This window comes from Erythrolamprus reginae, chromosome 5, assembly GCF_031021105.1.
Source record: "Erythrolamprus reginae isolate rEryReg1 chromosome 5, rEryReg1.hap1, whole genome shotgun sequence".
Classification (NCBI taxonomy): Eukaryota; Metazoa; Chordata; class Lepidosauria; order Squamata; family Dipsadidae; genus Erythrolamprus; species Erythrolamprus reginae.
Genome location: NC_091954.1, coordinates 5,127,390 through 5,148,348, shown reverse-complemented (window position 1 = coordinate 5,148,348; position 20,959 = coordinate 5,127,390). Strand labels below are relative to the sequence as shown.

General features: G+C 42.1%; 1 protein-coding gene across 1 annotated transcript in view; it reads right to left on the bottom strand.

Annotated features, from left to right (window-relative positions):
* POLR3A (RNA polymerase III subunit A) overlaps positions 1 to 20,959 on the bottom strand; it is an 89,121-nt gene that overhangs the window by 1,063 nt on the left and 67,099 nt on the right. Inside the window, exons 24-30 of the mRNA XM_070751995.1 lie at positions 20,231 to 20,401; positions 16,884 to 16,977; positions 15,240 to 15,332; positions 12,239 to 12,403; positions 9,135 to 9,299; positions 6,351 to 6,482; positions 3,628 to 3,760 (exon numbers count right to left, since the gene is read on the bottom strand). Of these exons, the coding sequence (XP_070608096.1) occupies positions 3,628 to 3,760; positions 6,351 to 6,482; positions 9,135 to 9,299; positions 12,239 to 12,403; positions 15,240 to 15,332; positions 16,884 to 16,977; positions 20,231 to 20,401 (953 nt within the window). The remainder of the gene's footprint in view (positions 1 to 3,627; positions 3,761 to 6,350; positions 6,483 to 9,134; positions 9,300 to 12,238; positions 12,404 to 15,239; positions 15,333 to 16,883; positions 16,978 to 20,230; positions 20,402 to 20,959) is intronic.

Here is a 20,959-nt window from a genome sequence, read left to right as displayed (position 1 = left end):
TTCTGAAACACCCGGGCGCTTCTTGGCGGCCTCCGGAACCCGAACCCTTGCCAAACTTCCGGGTTCGGCGTTCAGGAGAACGCCGAGAAGCCCCCCGGCTGTTTCAGAAGGTGACAGGCGGGCGGCGGCGCTTCTCGGCAGAGCGCCATTTTGCGATTTCCCCCCCCTTGCACGCATTAATCGCTTTTACATTGTTTCCAATGGGAAACATTGTTTCGTGTTACGAACTTTTCGCCTTACGAACCTCCTTCCGGAACCAATTAGGTTCGTAAGACGAGGTATTACTGTATTTGAAGGACTGCCACAAAGCATAGGGGCTCAAATTATTTTGCAAATTGCCAGAAGGCAACACAAGAAGCAATGGATGGAAACTAACCAAGGAGAGAAGCAACATGGAACTAAGAAGGAATTTCCTAACAGTGCGGATAATTAACCAGTGTAACAGCTTGCCTTCAAAATTGTGGGTGCTTCAGTATTGGAGGTTTTTAAGATGAGACTGGAGAACCATTTATCTGAAATGGTATAGGGTTTTCCTGCTCAAGCAGGGGGTTGGATTAAAAGACCTCCAAGGTCCCTTTGAGCTCTATTTTGTAATAAATCTAATTCAGATGTTTTCAGTGTCCTATGAAACATAGAAACATAGAAGACTGACGGCAGAAAAAGATCTCATGGTCCATCTAGTCTGCCCTTATACTATTTCCTGTATTTTATCTTAGGATGGATAGATGTTTATCCCAGGCATGTTTAAATTCAGTTACTGTGGATTGACCAACCACGTCTGCTGGAGGTTTGTTCCAAAGATCTACCAGTCTTTCAGTAAAATAATATTTTCTCACGTTGCTTTTGATCTTTCCCCCAACTAACTTCAGATTGTGTCCCCTTGTTCTTGTGTTCACTTTCCTGTTAAAAACACTTCCCGCCTGGACATTTAACCCTTGAACATATTTAAATGTTTTGATCATGTCCCCCCTTTTCCTTCTGTCCTCCAGACTCTACAGATGGAGTTCATGAAGTCTTTCCTGATACGTTTTATGCTTAAGACCTTCCACCATTCTTGTAGCCCGTCTTTGGACCCGTTCAATTTTGTCAATATCTTTTTGTAGGTGATGTCTCCAGAACTGAACACAATATTCCAAATGTGGTCTCACCAGCGCTCTATATAAGGGGACCACAATCTCCTTCTTCCTGCTTGTTATACCTCTAGCTATGGAGCCAAGCATCCTACTTGCTTTTCCTACCGCCCGACTGAAGAATATAATATTTAGACACAGGACTATATGAAGTTTTTCAACTTACTGATGTTTCCTGCAGAAGAAGCATGGGAGAGATCTTCAACAGTTTTGATAACAAGAGTTATTTCAAATTAATTCTTTAAAAAGAAATTTAATTAAACAACAGCTTGCGGGCTGTGCCTCAAGCCTGTAACTCTTTCTTGGGCCTGCAAGCCTTTCAAGCCGTATCTTTTAACCCCTGCCAGTAAAAATAAATCATACAGTATCAATAAAATAAATCCACATACAGTGGTACCAGTTTGCTTTGAAAGTCATCGAATTTGGTACTCAACACATCGTCCCGGTACTCATCGTCTCTTTGGTTCTCAACGGACAAGCTATAACTTGTCCAGGAATAGGAATAGAATAAAATATAAAATAAGAATGGGACAGAACAGAATGCAGAATAAAATAGAAAATAATATGGAATAATAGAATAGGGGATAAGAATGAAGTAAGGAAGAACAGAATAGAACAGAATATGGAATAAGAATAGATTAGAACAGAACAAAATATGGAATAAGAATAGATTGGAACAGAATAGAATATGGGATAAGTTCTGGAAGGGACCTTGGAGGTCTTCTAGTCTAGCCCCCTGCTCAAGCTGCAGATCCTATGATCGAAACCTTTAAATATGTGAAAGGGTGAAATAAGGTTCAGGAGGGAAGTGTTTTTAATAGGGAAGTGAACCCAAGAACAGGGGGCCACAATCTGAGGTTAGTTGGGGGAAAGATCAGAAGCAACGTGAGAAAATATTATTTTACTGAAAGAGTAGTAGATGCTTGGAACAAAGTTCCAGCAGAGGTGGTTGGTAAATCCACAGTCAATTAATTTAAACATGCCTGGGATAAATAAACATAGATCCAAACTAAGATAAAATACAGGAAATAGTATAAGGGCTGACTAGATGGACCAGGAGGTCTTTTTCGGCCATCAATTCTCTATGTTTCTGTACCATTTCATAAAAATAACTGTCCAGTTTCTTCTTCAAAACACCCACAATGTCTAAAGGCAGGGAGTTCCACTGGTTAATTGTCTTCGCTGTAAGGAAAGTTCTCCTCAATTTGTCAACACTGGCTGCCTTGTGACTCACTACATTATCCCTTACAGGGAAAATATCTGTTTGATAGTCATTGTTTTTTGGTATTTCCCGGAACCAATTAACAAAGAGTACCCAGGTACCATTGTATAGACATTTTTTTTCCTTAAAAAAAAGCCCTCATTACCTTATTATAACAAATTTGAAAAGTCAATAGAATGGACTTAATACGAGTTTAATTCGTTCCAGACCCGAACTCGTAAGTCGATCAACTCGCATCTCGAACGAATGCCTTTAGACTTTGTTTTTCGCGCCGAGATAACCGGAAGCAAGGAGATTCTTGCGCCACCTAGTGGAAGCTCGGCTCGTATCCCGAATTTGAGCTCGGGTGTCGAACAGAAATTTCGCTCGCATCGCGGCTCGTAACTTGGAATACTCGCATGTGGAGCAGCTCGTATCTAGAGGTACTACTGTATACTGCTCAAGAAAATAAAGGGAACACTCAAAGAACACACCCTAGATCCGAATGAATGAAATATTCTCATTGAATACTTTGTTCTGTACAAAGTTGAATGTATACAACAGGAGATGAAATTGACTGTCAATCAGTGTTGCTTCTTAATTGGACAGTTTGATTTCACAGAAGTTTGATTTACTTGGAGTTACATTGTGTTGTTTAAGTGTCCCCTTTATTTTTTTGAGCAGTGTATACAGTGTTCCCTCGATTTTCAAGGGTTCAAACTTCGCGAATAGCCTATACCACGGTTTTTCAAAAAAATTTAATTAAAAAATACTTCGCGGTTTTTTCCCTATACCATGTTTTTCCCCACCCAATGACGTCATATGTCATCGCCAAACCAATACTTTTTGCAAATAAATAACACCAAAAAAAAATTATTGTTAATAAATAATTATGTTTATAAATATCAGGATCACTATTCAATGGTGAGTACCAGTAATAATGGTGAGTAAATGGTTGTTAAGGGAATGGGAAATGGTAATTTAGGGGTTTAAAGTGTTAAGGGAAGGCTTGTGATACTGTCCATAGCCAAAAATGGTGTATTTACTTCCGCATCTCTACTTCGCGGAAATTCGACTTTTGCGGGCGGTCTCGGAACGCATCCCCTGCGAAAATCGAGGGAACACTGTACTGTATATCTTTTGGGTGGGAACTGAGTGGAAAAGGTCTTCTTTTATACATTTTTCCACTCTGCTTCAGGACTTCAATTGATTTTCACATAAAGGACGCAACTGATTTATAGAAACGTACTGAATGGCTGGGCAACTCAGCCGTAAACGGAACCTACAAATACTTACCGCACACCGAATCCTTTTGCCCAAAGTATGCGGCGTCAAAGAGGTGGTCCGCGGTCTTTTCGAAGGAAGCCAGCATCAAGACGCTCTCTTTCATTTTTGCCAGGCCAAATCTTGTAATCCCCAGAACTTCACCCTAACCCCCAAAGAGGGGAGAAAAAGCCATTAAAACCTGGTTTCCTAAGGGAGGGGCTCCATTTCCTTGATCATTCTTGTTGCCCTTTTATGCACCATTTCCAGTTCCGTTCTATCCTCCTTGAGGTGCAGTGACCAGAACTGTACACAGGACTCCAAGTGTGGTCTCACCATCGATTTGTACAGAGGCAATACAACACCTGCCGACCTCTTTTGTGAGCCGCCCCGAGTTTTCGGAGAGGGGCGGCATATAAATCCAATAAATCTAATCTAATCTAATCTTTTCGATTCCCTTCCTCATCATGCCAAGCATGGAATTTGCTTTTTTTTTTTACTGCTGTTGCAGTACTGGGTTGACATCTTCATTGAGCTGTCCATCAAAACCCCAAGATCCCTTTCTTGGGTTGCAGGTTTATGTCCAGGATGTGAGAGGTCTGTAGATATTTTCTCAGCCCTCTTTCTGCCTCATGCAATACACAGGTCCTCAATGGAAGGCATTCTCCCATTTAATAACTCTCTAAAATATTTGCTTTTTTAATAAGGGGTTTTTAGTTACTTAAATATTAGATTTGTCATTCATTGTTTTGTTATTGATGTGAGCCGCCCCGAGTCTATGGAGAGGGGCGGCATACAAATAAAATAAAATAAAATAAAATAAAAAATCTATCTATCTATCTATCTATCTATCTATCTATCTATCTATCTATCTATCTTTCTTATCTTTCTATCTATCATCTATCTATCTATCTATCTATCCATCCATCTTTCTTATCTTTCTATCTTTCTATCTATCTATCTCTATCTATCTATCTATCTATCTATCTTATCTATCTATCTATCTCCTATCTATCTATCTATCTATCCATCCTATCTATCTATCCTATCTATCTATCTATCTATCTATCTATCTATCTATCCATCCATATCTATCTATCTATCTATCTATCTATCTATCTATCATCTATCTATCTATCTATCTATCTATCTCTTTCTATCTAATCTATCTATCCATAATCTATCTATCTATCTATCTATCTATCTATCTATCTATCTATCTATCTATCTATCTATCCATATCTATCTTTCTATCTCTATCTATCTATCTATCTATCTATCTATCTATCTATCTATCTATCTATCCATCCATATCTATCTATCTATCTATCTATCTATCTATCTATCTATCTATCTATCTATCTCTTTCTATCTAATCTATCCATAATCTATCTATCTATCTATCTATCTATCTATCTATCTATCTATCTATCTATCTATCTATCTTTCTTATCTTTCTATCTATCATCTATCTATCTATCTTTCTATCTATCTATCTATCCATCCATCTTTCTTATCTTTCTATCTATCTATCTCTATCTATCTATCTATCTATCTATCTATCTATCTATCTATCTATCTATCTTATCTATCTATCTATCTCCTATCTATCTATCTATCTATCTATCTATCTATCTATCTATCTATCTATCTATCTATCTATCTATCTATCCATCCATCCATCCATCCTATCTATCTATCCTATCTATCTATCTATCTATCTATCTATCTATCTACCTATCTATCTATCTATCCATCCATATCTATCTTTCTATCTCTATCTATCTATCTATCTATCTATCTATCTATCTATCTATCTATCTATCTATCTATCTATCATCTATCCATCCATATCTATCTATCTATCTATCTATCTATCTATCTATCTATCTATCTCTTTCTATCTAATCTATCCATAATCTATCTATCTATCTATCTATCTATCTATCTATCTATCTATCTATCTATCTATCTATCTATCTATCCATACCTATCTTTCTATCTCTATCTATCTATCTATCTATCTATCTATCTATCTATCTATCTATCTATCCATACCTATCTTTCTATCTCTATCTATCTATCTATCTATCTATCTATCTATCTATCTATCTATCTATCTATCTATCTATCTATCTATCTATCTGTCTATCTGTCTATCTATCAATCTAAAGGAGAAGGGCACCAGCCCAAATCTCATGCTGGTATTATTGCTAAACTTGCCTTATCATTTTTCTTCGTTTATTCAACTCAATTCAATTCAATCCATTAGATTTGTATGCCGCCCCTCTCCGCAGACTGGGGGCAGCTCACAGCAATAATAAAAATTGATTTAAAATGGCAAATCTAATAATTAAGATATCTAAAAACCCTTATTTAAAACCATACATTCGCACAAACATACCATGCATAAACTATATAGGCCAGGGAAGATGGCTTATATACACTGCTCATATATAAACTAAAGGGAACACTCAAATAAAACATCCTAGATCTAAATGAATAAAATTGAATACTTTGTTCTGTACAAAGTTGAATGTGCTGACAACAAAATGAAATTGATTGTCAATCAGTGTTGCTTCCTAAGTGGACAGTTCACAGAAGTTTGATTTACTTGGGAGTTATATTCTGTTGTTTAAGTGTTCCCTTTATTATTATTTTTGAACAGTATATTTTTCAGGGTGAGAGAGAGGTGAAAGAGTCAGTAATTTTATACAATAATGGGGGTGGGTGGGGGAGAAATAAAAACACCAAACCTTGTAGGTCATCAGGTCCGACAACAGCATCACATGCCTGCGATCAATACTCATTCCGTGATTCACCATCGTATATTGGATTTCGCTGATGATGGTGGTCCGTGCGGCCTCAATGCCCAAGGTTTTCTCGACCTGGAAGATTAATTTATGTTGTCTTAATGAAATGGAAAAATCCTTATTCAATTTTCTCTATTCCCCAACCTAATTACATTCATTTTTTTACACATTTCTAGGGCGGATCAGATAGACAGATATGCCAGAGAAATATGTCAAGAAGTAAATTCTCCCTCCCTCTCTCTCTCTCCATCACCCTCTCTCTCCTCCCCATCTATCCATCCACCCACCCACCCACCAACTGATGGGAAACATATCCAACACTTTGCTCCAATTTTCCATGCAAACACACACCTTTTGGGCTGACTGGCCCACAATTGGCTAATTGTAGAAACGTACAATATTGATGGCAGAAAAAGACCTCATGGTCCATCTAGTCTGCCCTTATACTATTTCCTGTATTTTATCTTAGGATGGATATATGTTTACCCCAGGCGTGTTTAAATTCAGCTACTGTGGATTTACCAACCACGTGTGCTGGAAGTTTGTTCCAAGCATCTACTACTCTTTCAGTCAAATAATATTTTCTCACGCTGCTTCTGATCTTTCCCCCAACTAACCTCAGATTGTGTCCCCTTGTTCTTGTGTTCACTTTCCTATTAAAAACACTTCCCTCCTGGACCTTATTTAACCCTTTGACGTATTTAAACGTTTCGATCATGTCCCCCCTTTCCCTTCTGTCCTCCAGACTATACAGATGGAGTTCATGAAGTTCATTTCTCAGTTTCTAGCTTGGTGCCTTAACCATTAGACCAGGAGTCCCCAAACCCTGGTTTATGGCCTTGGCATGTCAGAAATGGGGCCACACAAACAAGACCCATCCGTGGAATGCAGGCGGCTTCTCTCCACAGAAGAGGCTTCTCTCCCATAGGTTGGAGGCCACTGCATTTGAAATGCAGTGGCGCAGTAGTTAGAATGCAGTACTGCAGGCTATTTCTGTTGACTGCCGGCCGCATGAAAGTTGGCAGTTCGAATCTCCCCACCGGCTCAAGGTCGGCTCAGCCTTCCATCCTTCCGAGGTGGGTCAAATGAGGACTCAGATTATTGGGGGGCAATAGGCTGACTCTGTAAACCGCTTAGAGTGGGTTGTATAGCACAGTAAAGCGGTATATAAGTGTTATTGCTATTAGACCAAACTGCCTCTGTATATATGATTCTTTATGCCTAAATGCAAAGAGTGAAGTCTTGATTTCCCCCAATCACTATGACCAGAGTCTGGAGACCTCACCTCCAAAAAGATATTGACAAAATTGAACGGGTCCAAAGACGGGCTACAAGAATGGTGGGAGGTCTTAAGCATAAAACGTATCAGGAAAGACTTCATGGACTCAATCTGTATAGTCTGGGGGACAGAAGGAAAAGGGAGACATGATCGAAACATTTAAATATGTTAAAGGGTTAAATAAGGTTCAGGAGGGAAGTGTTTTTAATAGGAAAGTGAACACAAGAACAAGGGGACACAATCTGAAGTTAGTTGGGGGAAAGATCAAAAGCAACGTGAGAAAATATTATTTCACTGAAAGAGTAGTAGATCCTTGGAACAAACTTCCAGCAGACGTGGTTGGTAAATCCACAGTAACTGAATTTAAACATGCCTGGGATAAACATATATCCATTGTAAGATAAAACACAGGAAATAGTATAAGGGCAGACTAGATGGACCATGAGGTCTTTTTCTGCCGTCAGTCTTCTATGTTTCTATGTTTCTATCCTTACACTGACCCCATAAAACATATATTAAGCCTGCATCACGGACAAGGCACCAAGCTTAAATAAAGGCCTTAGTTTAGTATTTACCGTATTTTTCAGAGTATAAGAAGCACCTTAGTTTTTGGGGAGGAAAATAGGGAAAAGAATCTGCTCACTAGATATTCATCTGGCTAGCGTCCTTAGTCTGGTCAGCTTCAGCACATTATTTTATCCCCTGGTTAGGACTTTTTTTAAAAAAAATCCTTATTTGGAGAGAGTAACAATGAAAGAGCTTGCAAGCCAGTAAGAGGTGGGAACATTGTTAGCACCTGGTTAGGTTGGAAAGAAACATTTTGAGCAAGCAGAGCAATTAACAAAACCTACAAAGACTTAGGGTTTCGAAAACATTATTTGCAGAGAGTAACAATGAAAGAGCTTGCAAGTGGGTAAGAGCTGGGAACATCGTTAGCACCTGGTTAGTGTGGGGAAAGAAACATTTGGAGTAGGTTAGAGCAATGAAAAAAGAAAACCCTGCAAAGACTTAGGGTTTGGAAAACATTATTTGCAGAGAGTAACAATGAAAGAGCTTGCAAGATAAGAGCTGGGAACATCGTTAGCACCTGGTTAGTGTGGGGAAAAAACATTTGGAGTAGGTTAGAGCAATGAAAAAAAATCCTGCAAAGACTTAGGGCTTGGAAAATATTCTTTGCAGAGAGTAACAATGAAAGAACCTGCAAGATAAGAGCTGGGAAGACTGTTAGCACCTACTTAGGGCTGAAAAGAAAAAGCTTTGAAAAAGCTACATTCAGAGTATAAGACAAACCTGAATTTTCAGCTTTTTTTAGAGAGGAAAAAGGTGCATCATATACTCCAAAAAATACAGTAAAAGTCAAGATTTGAACCCAGCAGTAATGTGACATGTTGGAACCCCTTTCTGGACTGCTATGTTCCACCAATTTATCCCCTCTTGTGTTGTGTTACCTCGTAAGTATTGTTTGATGTCGTTCTGGTCCCTTTGACCCCATGAGTTGCCATGACAGCCCTCAAGTTATCACCTTCCACCAACAATTTGTACTTTTCCTTCCCGCTCTGTTCGTCGATATGAATGACGGCACGAGATACCTCGGGGATGCCTTGCACAACGATCTAGGAGTTGAAGGGGAAACAACCAAAAAACAGAAACATTTTTTTCCTCACTCTCGGGAAAAATAGGATTAGTAGTGTAAAAATATACAGTGGTCCCTCTACCTAAGAACGCCTCTACTTACGAAACTTTTCTAGATAAGAACCGGGTGTTCAAGATTTTTTTTGCCTCTTCTCAGAACCATTTTTCACTTACAAACCCGAACCTCCGAAACTGTAACCGGAAAAGGCAGGGAGAAGCCTCTGTGTGGCCTCTTTAGGAATCTCCTAGGAAGAAACGGGCAGAAAAGGCGAGGAGAAGCCTCCGTGGGGCCTCCCTAGGAATCTCCTGGGAAGAAACAGGGGCAGAAAAGGCGGGGAGAAGCCTCCGTGGGGCCTCTAGGAATCTCCTGGGAAGAAACAGGGGCAGAAAAGGCGGGGAGAAGCCTCCGTGTGGCCTCTCTAGGAATCTCCTAGGAAGAAACGGGCAGAAAAGGCGGGGAGAAGCCTCCGTGGGGCCTCCCTAGGAATCTCCTGGGAAGAAACAGGGGCAGAAAAGGCGGGGAGAAGCCTCCGTGTGGCCTCCCTAGGAATCTCCTAGGAAGAAACAGGGGCAGAAAAGGCGGGGAGAAGCCTCCGTGGGGCCTCTCTAGGAATCTCCTAGGAAGAAACGGGCAGAAAAGGTGGGGAGAAGCCTCCGTGGGGCCTCCCTAGGAATCTCCTGGGAAGAAACAGGGGCAGAAAAGGCGGGGAGAAGCCTCCGTGTGGCCTCCCTAGGAATCTCCTAGGAAGAAACAGGGACAGAAAAGGCGTGGAGAAGCCTCCGTGGGGCCTCTCTAGGAATCTCCTGGGAGGAAACAGGGCCTCCACCCTCCCTGTGGTTTCCACAATCGCACACATTATATGCTTTTACATGGATTCCTATGGGAAAAATTGCTTCTTACAAACTCTTCTACTTAAGAACCTGGTCACGGAACGAATTAAGTTCGTAAGTAGAGGCACCACTATAACTGCAAGCTTCTTTCACAGTTTTTACTAAGACTTGAGAATGTTCCCCCGGAAGGAAAATGGGTAGAATGAACAAGAATCTCAGAAAGTTAGGTATGTCAACTCTTTGGTGGATTAAGCAGCTAGTGGAAAATCATATCATTACCATTTATTATTGCTTATGGTTATTTAAATATGATAATTCTGGATTCTGTACATCGTCGACAGCCCCTGGGGGTAAGATGCTTCATAAATTTTGCAAAGGAATGCTTTCTGCGTGATCAAAATTTGCTTTTTAATCAGGTCAGAGTGTATGAAAGCCCATGGAAGGTTGAATAATCCGTGACTTAATAATACAGTGTTCCCTCGATTTTCACGGGTTCAAACTACGCGAATAGCCTATAGCACGGTTTTTCAAAAAATATTAATAAAAAATACTTTGTGGGCTTTTTTCTATACCATGGTTTTTCCCGCCCGATGACGTCATACGTGATCGCCAAACTAATAATTTTTGCAAATAAATAACAAAAAAATAATTATTGTTAATAAATAATTATGTTTATAAATATCAGGATCAGTAAGGGTCTTATTCAATGGTGAGTACCAGTAATAATGGTGAGTAAATGGTTGTTAAGGGAATGGGAAATGGTAATTTAGGGTTTTAAAGTGTTAAGGGATGGCTTGTGATACTGTCCATAGCCAAAAATGGTGTATTTACTTGCGCATCTCTACTTCGCGGAAACTCAACTTTCGCGGGCGGTCTCGGAACGCATCCCCCGCAAAAATCGAGGGAACACTGTACTAATAATAAATAAATAATAATAATAAATACTTCATTGTCATTGTATATACACAGTATATCCATGCAACGAAATTCATTTGATGCCAAAGACCAATCTCAACATACCTAACAATCCGAAAGAACATGCTCCACCCGCCACAATTTCACACCTGAACCATCCAACATCCACACAACAGACCAAGTAGTATTGACCATCAGTTCACTGAGGATGTTGGAGTTGACCTAGGCAACAGCTTGCGTGCCATAGGTTCGCCATCACTGCCCTAGTACACTATTAAGTGCAATTATAGCTAAATAATTATAGATAAACCCCAGTCCGGAAGACTATCAAGTTGGGGTATTTTTGGAGAAGGATGAAGAAGACAGCATCGATAGTCAAAAGCGCCTTGGGTGCCATTCCCAAAAAACCCTGGAGCACCACTTGAACAACATCATTGGAATTGACACAACCAACATCGGTCAACTGCGATAGGCAGCTTTGGTCGGAACGGCTGACATCCTGCATATGTCTTCATCCTGCAGAGTGGGTCTTCTCCGGGTCCCGTCAACTAAACAACGCCACTTGGCGGGACCCAGGGGAAGAGCCTTCTCTGTGGCGGCCCCGGCCCTTTGGAACCAACTCCCCCCAGAGAGTAGAATTGCCCCCACCTTCCTTGCCTTTCGCAAGCTACTTAAAACCCACCTTTGCCGTCAGGCATGGGGGAATTGAGATAGTCTTTCCCCCTAGGCCTTTACAATTTTATGCATGGTTTGTCTGTATGTATGTTTGGTTTTTATATTAATGGGTTTTTAATCGTTTTTAGTATTGGATTGTTATTGTACACTGTCTTGTTGTTGCTGTTAGCCGCCCCGAGTCTCCGGAGAGGGGCGGCATACAAATCCGATAATAATAATAATAATAATAATAATAATAATAATAATAATATACCATCAAACATCCATATCCACTTATCCTAGATGTTTGCAAACAATTCCATGCCAAATCCAATTTGAACATCTGGCTGAACATCCAAAAAGCCATAACAAAATTTGCAACAATATTAAGAATTCTCTCCCCCTGCCCTCCTGTTCGGAAGACTCTAAAATTGATCGATTTCCAGAAAAGGCAAAAACAACAACAACCCTTGAACAATTTCACTTAACAGTCAATGACAATAAAATGAAGACCGCTCACCTTGGGTAGCTCTTCTTTCAAGGACTGCAAGACATAATACATGGAGCTCTTGCTGTTCTCTCGGGGAGTAACGCAGACCACCGCTTCTCCATGGACAACTACATCCCCATGCTTCACTCTGAGCTTTGAGACGCAAATGGAATATCGCACAGTCTCTGCATTAACCTATGTGTGTGTGGGGGGGAAATGTCATTGGATTTTTTAATGGGTATAATTTTTTTTATTTTTTTCTCCAACCTGAAATAAAACATACAGAATTGTTCTGCCGGTGTGTCTCAACCGCCCGTAATGACAGGGTAATTAGTCCAGGAAGACACACACCACACGATAACAGGAAAACCCAAACGTTTTTATCAACAGAAAAAAGAGAAACAGCTCCCTTTTTAAATGTCAAAGGGATTTTCTGGTACACACAAGGCACAAGTTAAATGCAGTCCAATTGCTCACCCAATTACTAGGAAATTGAGTCAATTCTAAAGTCCAGAGAGTCCACACACCATCTTGAACAGCACAAAAACCACGATCTTGACGAAACAATGAATCAGATAAACTGCTATCAGGCTAAAACATCAGGTTGCACTTTTATCTGTAGCACTAATTACAGCAGCCCCACCCAACCACAGGTGGCCTCATTTTCTCTTGTAATAATCCTTCAGTTGTTGTCTCCTATGCATCACTCTACGCATGCGTGGATGTGTCATTAATTCTTGTTCAGAATTCAAGGATGATACAGATGATTGATCTCCTCCTGGGCTGTCTGCCAAACTCCCCTCTTCCCTGTCACTCACGCTTCCTTGGTCAGAGGAGGCTTCGTCGGCAGATTCCATCGGGAGCAAAACAGGCCTGCGGCATGTGGATATTTCCCCCACATCCACCTGCACATTCCTTGGGGCAGGAGCTGGGCCAGAGCTAACCACAACACCGAATAGCTACCAGATAAAGATTGCTGTGGCCTGCCAGCAGCCAGTGGAGCTGGCAGAAGATTTGGACAGTGAGGAGGTTGGGGAAGAACATGGGGCAGTCCTAGAGTCTGGGAAAGGCTGTGATGAGTGCTCTACATCCGAGGCAGAGATGGGGCCAGGGCTGTTAGACAGTTACCAGCTACCTTTGGAGTCAGACATCAGTGAGGCAGATGAACAGCTGGAGCCTGTTCCCAAGACACGCATACACAGAGTTGCCAGATGAAGGGAACAGCTGAGGAACAAGGATCGACTTGGGAGTAAGGTCAGAAGTGGACAATGAATGGCCCGTCCCATAGGGAATAAAAGAGGAGCAACCGGGGAGTGGAGTTTGCAGGAGACAATTAGTTCATTTGAGTGAACATCTGTTCCTGCATTCTTGCCAAGTATTGTCTGTTATAGTGTGGAATCTGAAAGATATCAGCTTGCCAGCTCTCAAGCCTAATAAAAGTCTGTAATTAAGAAATACCGTATTTTTGGAGCATTGGACGCATCTTTTTCTTCCCTAAAAGAGGTTGATAATTTGGGTGCGTCTTATACTCTGAATGTAGCTCCCCACCACCACCCTCAGCCCTAACTACCTGCTAACGATATTCCCAGCTTTTACCTTGCAGGCTCTTTCATTGTTACTCTCTGCAAATAATGTTTTCCAAGCCCTAAGTCTTTGCAGGGTTTTTTTTTCATTGCTCTAACGTGCTCCAAATATTTCTTTCCAGCCCTAACCAGGTGCTAACGATGTTCCCAGCTCTTACCCGCTTGCAGGTTCTTTCATTGTTATTCTCTGCAAAGAATGTTTTCTAAGCCCTAAGACTTTGGAAGTTTTTTTTTTCATTGCTCTAACTTGCTCCAAATACATTTCTTTCCAGCCCTAACCAGGTGCTAATGATTTTTCCAGCTCTTACCATCTTGCAGGCTCTTTCATTGTTACTCTCTGCAAAGAATGTTTTCCAAGCCCTGAGTCTTTGCAGGTTTTTTTTTTCATTGCTCTAACGTGCTCCAAATGTTTCTTTCCAGCCCTAACCAGGTGCTAACGATGTTCCCAGCTCTTGCCCGCTTGCATGTTCTTTCATTGTTATTCTCTGCAAAGAATGTTTTCCAAGCCCTGAGTCTTTGCAGGGTTTTTTTCTCATTGCTCTAACTTGCTCCGAATAAGTTTCTTTCCAGCCCTAACCAGGTGCTAACGATGTTCCCAGCTCTTACCATCTTGCAGGCTCTTTCATTGTTACTCTCTGCGAAGAATGTTTTCCAAGCCCTGAGTCTTTGCAGGGTTTTCCCTATTGCTCTATTTGCTCCGAATGTTTCTTTCCAGGTGCTAATGATGTTCCCAGCTCTTGCAAGCTCTTTCATTGTCACTCTCTCCAACTACAGGTTTTTTTAAAGCCCTAACCAGGGGATAAAATAATGTGCTGGCTTAGGATGCTAGCCAGATGAATACCTGGTAAGCAGAATCTTTTCCCTATTTTACTCCCCAAAAACTAAGGTGCGTCTTGTACTCCGAAAAATACGGTAAATACTAAAGTGAGGCCTTTATTTAAGCTTGGTGCCTTGTCCGTGATGCATATAATATATGTATTATATAACATAATATATGTTTTATGGGGTCTGTGTAAGCCCTGCATGGCATTGGACCAGAGTACCTCTGGAACCGCCTGCTACCGCACGAAACAATGTCGTTTGGCGGGCCCCAGGGGAAGAGCCTTCTCTGTGGCAGCCCCGGCCCTCTGGAATCAACTCCTCCCGGAGATTAGAACTGCCCCCACACTCCTTGTCTTTCGTAAATTACTCAAGACCCATCTATACCGCCAGGCAAAGCTGTTGGATGGGAATTTGCTGGAGGGAAATTCAATGTAAACTAAATAAAAGGGGTTTTATCAGGATGTGCAGTTGGCTTCGTGCTTTTGGAGAAGCCTAGATGAGAACAAAGATGTTCAAAAGATAACTTTGAACAAAACACGGTGGAAACTTATTCTGTTTTCATCTTTACCTTCTTTCTGAAATACAATAACCTTCAACACCTACACCTGTATTAGCTCCGTACTTACTTCCAGCCTCAGCAGCCTAATCCGCTCCAAAGAAAGCTTGACAAGAATAAAACAGTCGTCAGGGAGGAAAACTTCTTCAATGTATTCTGAAATCTGCAAGTCCAAACAAAAACTTTTCAAGAGCCGCAATCGCTTCCAAATATTTGTTCATTTAGTTTATTTATTTAGTTTGTCAAGCATGCATGAGAAAACAATTGCAAATAGGAACATAACGTATAAACATATAAGTACAGTGATACCTTGTCTTACGAACTTAATTGGTTCCGGGAGGAGGTTCGTACGGCGAAAAGTTCGTAAGATGAAACAATGTTTCCCATAGAAAACAATGTAAAACCGATTAATGTGTGCAAGCCAAAAAAAAATATCACAAAAACGGCGTTCCGCTGGGCGGCGCTGCCCGGCTGTCACCTTCTGAAACAGCCGGGCGCTTCTCGGCGTTCTCCCAAACCTGAAAAGTTTGGCAAAAGTTCGGGTTCGGGAGAACGTTGAGAAGTTAGGGGTAGTGATTTCTGACAGTCTCAAAATGGGTGAGCAGTGTGGTCGGGCAGTAGGAAAAGCAAGTAGGATGCTTGGCTGCATAGCTAGAGATATAACAAGCAGGAAGAGGGAGATTGTGATCCCCTTATATACAGCGCTGGTGAGACCCCATTTGGAATAATACTGTGTTCAGTTCTGGAGACCTCACCTACAAAAAGATACGGACAAAATTGAACGGGTCCAAAGATGGGCTACAAGAATGGTGGAAGGTCTTACGCATAAAACGTATCAGGAAAGACTCAATGAACTCAATCTGTATAGTCTGGAGGACAGAAGGGAAAGGGGGGACGTGATCGAAACATTTAAATATGTTAAAGGGTTAAATAAGGTCCAGGAGGGAAGTGTTTTTAATAGGAAAGTGAACCCAAGAACAAGGGGACACAATCTGAAGTTAGTTGGGGGAAAGATCAAAAGCAACGTGAGAAAATATTATAAATCCTTGGAACAAACTTCCAGCAGACGTGGTTGGTAAATCCACAGTAACTGAATTTAAACATGCCTGGGATAAACATATATCCATCGTAAGATAAAATACAGGAAATAGTATAAGGGCAGACTTGATGGACCATGAGGTCTTTTTCTGCTGTCAGTCTTCTATGTTTCTATGTTTCTAAGTGCCGCCTCCCGGCTGTCACCTTCCGAAACAGCCGGGGGCCTTCTCGACGTTCTCCCGAACGCCAAACCCGGAAGTTCGGCAAAAGTTTGGGTTCGGGGTTCGGGTTCAGGAGAACGTCGAGAAGTGCCACCACCTGGCTGTCACCTTTGCAGAAGAGCCCCGGAGCTGTCGGCCGGTCGGGAGGCTCAAACAGAGGTGGGGAATCCCAATAGGGAATTCCAGGGGCGGAGCTTTGACGTCACAAAGACGTCCTTCCTGGAGTCCACATTTCAGCCGGCCAGGAAGGACGTCTCCGTGACGTCAAAGCTCCTTATGTTGTGTGTATATTAAACTTGATAAAAAATCAATAAAAATATATTTTTTAAAAAGCGATAAATGGTCCTAACCCACTTTTTTCAGTGCTGTTTCGAACGGTCGCTCAGCAAATGGCCATAAGTCAAGGACTACCCGTACATACAAGCTATTTAGTTGTTATGAAAAAGACACGGTACCTCTCCCAGAAGTGTTTTTTCTATTCTTCCTTTGACCAAACGAGCAAAATCGGGATCGTCATCTATGTCGAGATGGGCCGTGATAATTGGCGTGCTACACATGAGCAAGAAAAGCATAAGTGTATAATTGGTTTTTTAAAAAATATATAGTATATATTTTTAATATATAGTATACATTTTATAATTCATGCAACAAAAGTGTAAACCCAATGCAAATCAATATATGTTCTCCCTATTAATGTCCTCTAAGTTTTGTTATATAAATTACATCAACTTTAAATAGATGCCCCACTATCTTTTAATGTTCTTAAAGTTAGATCTAAATTACATCAACTTTAAACAGACTCATAAGTCATGATTTTTGGCAAACATATCTTTTCTTTCATGTAGACTGAGAGCATCGGCACCAGAGACAAATTCCTTATGTGCCCAACCACACTCGGCCAATAAAGAATTGTATTGCATTGTATTGTATTGTATTCTATTCTAATATATCTTTTCTTTCATGTACACTGAGAGCATCGGCACCAGAGACAAATTCCTTCTGTGTCCAGTCACACTGGCCAATAAAGAATTGTATTGTATTGTATTGTATTGTATTCTAATATATCTTTTCTTTCATGTACACTGAGAGCATCGGCACCAGAGACAAATTCCTTCTGTGTCCAGTCACACTGGCCAATAAAGAATTGTATTGTATTGTATTGTATTGTCTTCTATTCTAATATATCTTTTCTTTCATGTACACTGAGAGCATCGGCACCAGAGACAAATTCCTTCTGTGTCCAATCACACTGGCCAATAAAGAATTGTATTCTATTCTATTCTATTCTAATATATCTTTTCTTTCATGTATACTGAGAGCATCTGCACCAAAGACAAATCCTTTATGTGTCCATTCACACTGGCCAATAAAGAATTGTATTGTATTGTATTGTATTGTATTCTATTCTAATATATCTTTTCTTTCATGTACACTGAGAGCATCAGCACCAGAGACAAATTCCTTCTGTGTCCAATCACACTGGCCAATAAAGAATTGTATTGTATTGTATTGTCTTCTATTCTAATATATCTTTTCTTTCATGTACACTGAGAGCATCGGCACCAGAGACAAATTCCTTCTGTGTCCAATCACACTGGCCAATAAAGAATTGTATTCTATTCTATTCTATTCTAATATATCTTTTCTTTCATGTATACTGAGAGCATCTGCACCAAAGACAAATCCTTTATGTGTCCATTCACACTGGCCAATAAAGAATTGTATTGTATTGTATTGTATTCTATTCTAATATATCTTTTCTTTCATGTACACTGAGAGCATCAGCACCAGAGACAAATTCCTTCTGTGTCCAATCACACTGGCCAATAAAGAATTGTATTGTATTGTATTCTCTTCTCTTCTAATATATCTTTTCTTTGATGTACACTGAGAGCATCTGCACCAAAGACAAATTCCTTATGTGCCCAACCACACTCGGCCAATAAAGAATTGTATTGCATTGTATTGTATTGTATTGTATTGTATTCTATTCTAATATATCTTTTCTTTCATGTACACTGAGAGCATCTGCACCAAAGACAAATTCCTTATGTGCCCAACCACACTCGGCCAATAAAGAATTCTATTCTATTGTAAAACAAAATCTCAAAGTGCCCTCCATGATGTTCTACTCCAATAACTGTACAGTGATCCCTCGAGTTTCGCGATCTCGATTATTGCGAAACGCTATATCGCGATTTTTCAACCCGGAAGTAAACAACACCATCTGCGCATGTGCGCCATTTTTTTTTCCTATGGCCACGCATGCGTAGATGGTGGAGTTTGCTTCCCCCTGGCCAGATCAGCTGCTGGGTGGCTTCCCTGGGTCTTCCCCCTCTTGCCGGGGTTTCCCCTTTGCGTGGGCGGCGGGGAAACCCCAGCGTTGCTTCCCAGCTGAGTGGCGCGAGCAACGGCGTGGGCGGGCGAAAGGCGGGCGCGCGGACATTGGCACACGAGCGGTGTGGCGGCCGGACAAACGGCGGCCGCTCCTGGCGGCAGCACGAGCAACACGAACGGCATGGCGGCCGAACAAACGCACGAGCAACGCAAGCGGCGTGGCGGCCGGACGAATGGCGGCCGCGCCTGCCGGCAGCACGAGCAACACGAACGGCGTGGCGGCCGAACAAACGCACGAGCAACGCAAGCGGCGTGGCGGCCGGACAAACGGATTCTCCTCCGACCTGCCCTCACCTTAGCTTCCAGCTGATGCTTCGATCCTTGGAAGAGGCCAGAGCGCCTTTCTGCACCACACTCTGCGCTCGGGTTCCTTTCCAGAAGATGGAAGTTTCTCTCTTTCCATCCTTTCTAGCAATACAATACTCGATGGTTAAAATGGTTTTAACCATCGAGTATTGTATTGCTAGAAAGGATGGAAGGATGGAAGTTTCTCTCTTTCCATCCTTTCTAGCAATAAAATACTCGATGGTTAAAATGGTTTTAACCATCGAGTATTGTATTGCTAGAAAGGATGGAAAGAGAGAAACTTCCATCTTCCGGAAAGGAACCCGAGCGCAGAGTGTGGTGCAGAAAGGCGCTCTGGCCTCTTCCAAGGATCGAAGCATCAGCTGGAAGCTAAGGTGAGGGCAGGTCGGAGGAGAATCCGTTTGTCCGGCCGCCACGCCGCTTGCGTTGCTCGTGAGTTTGTTCGGCCGCCACGCCGTTCGTGTTGTTCGTGCTGCCGGCAGGCGCGGCCGCCATTCGTCCGGCCGCCACGCCGCTTGCGTTGCTCGTGCGTTTGTTCGGCCGCCATGCTGTTTGTGTTGTTCGTGCTGCCGCCAGGCGCGGCCGCCATTTGTCCGGCCGCCACGCCGCTTGCATTGCTCGTGCGTTTGTTCGGCCGCCACGCTGTTTGTGTTGTTCGTGCTGCCGCCAGGCGCGGCCGCCATTTGTCCGGCCGCCACGCCGCTCGTGCGCCCCTTGTCCGCGCGCCCGCCCTTCGCCCACCCATGCCGTTGCTCGCGCCACTCAGCTGGGAAGCGGCGTTGCTCGCGCCAGCAGCGGCGGCACGAGCGGCGCGGCGGCCGGACAAGCGGCGGGCAGGCGGGTCCTCAGCTGTTGGGTGGGGGTCTTCCCAAGTGCGGAAGTAAAAAACACCATCTGCACATGCGCGAGGGCACGCATGCGCAGATGGTGTTTTTACTTCCGCACCACTATATCGCGAAAAATCGAGTATCGCGAGGGGTCTTGGAACGTAACCCTCGCGATACTCGAGGGATCACTGTAAAAGTAATTTTTGTAAAAGGCAAAAATTGGAACCGAGACACCCAATTATGACTCGGAACCACTTCTATGGGCCACATACCTGATGGCTTTGGAGGCATTGATGATCTCCTTGATCCTCGGCACTCCTAAGGTGATGTTCATGGAAGCCACACCAGCAAAGTGGAAAGTCTTGAGAGTCATCTGCGTGCCGGGCTCCCCAATGCTTTGGGCACAGAGGGCCCCCACCGCGGAGCCGGGCTCCATCTGGGCCCTAAGATATCGGATTCAAAGAAACATTGATTTTCGTTCATTCCACAGCCATCACTTGCCTCGACGCTTCGTGGCTGTGTTGAAAATACCACAAGAGAAGATAGAGCCTTCTCTGTGGCGGCCCCAGCCCTCTGGAATCAACTCCCCCCGGAGATTAGAATTGCCCCCACCCTCCCTGTCTTTCATAAACTACTCAAGACTCACTTATACCGCCAGGCATGGGGGAGTTGAGACACCTTTCCCCCAGGCTCTTTTATACTTTGTTTTATGTTTGGTATGAATGTGTTGTTTGGTTTTTTAAAATAATGATAGGGTTTTATATGTTTTTTAATATTAGATTTGTTCTACTATAATACTGTTTTTATTATTGTTGTGAGCCGCCCCGAGTCTTTGGAGAGGGGCGGCATACAAATCTAATAAATTATTATTATTATTATTATTATTATTATTATTATTATTATTATTAATTATTACTCCATGTTACTACTGCCGCCAGACTTGTTTATGCGCAGAGTTGGAAAACTGACTCCGTCCTGACTGTGTTAACTTTTCCTAGAAA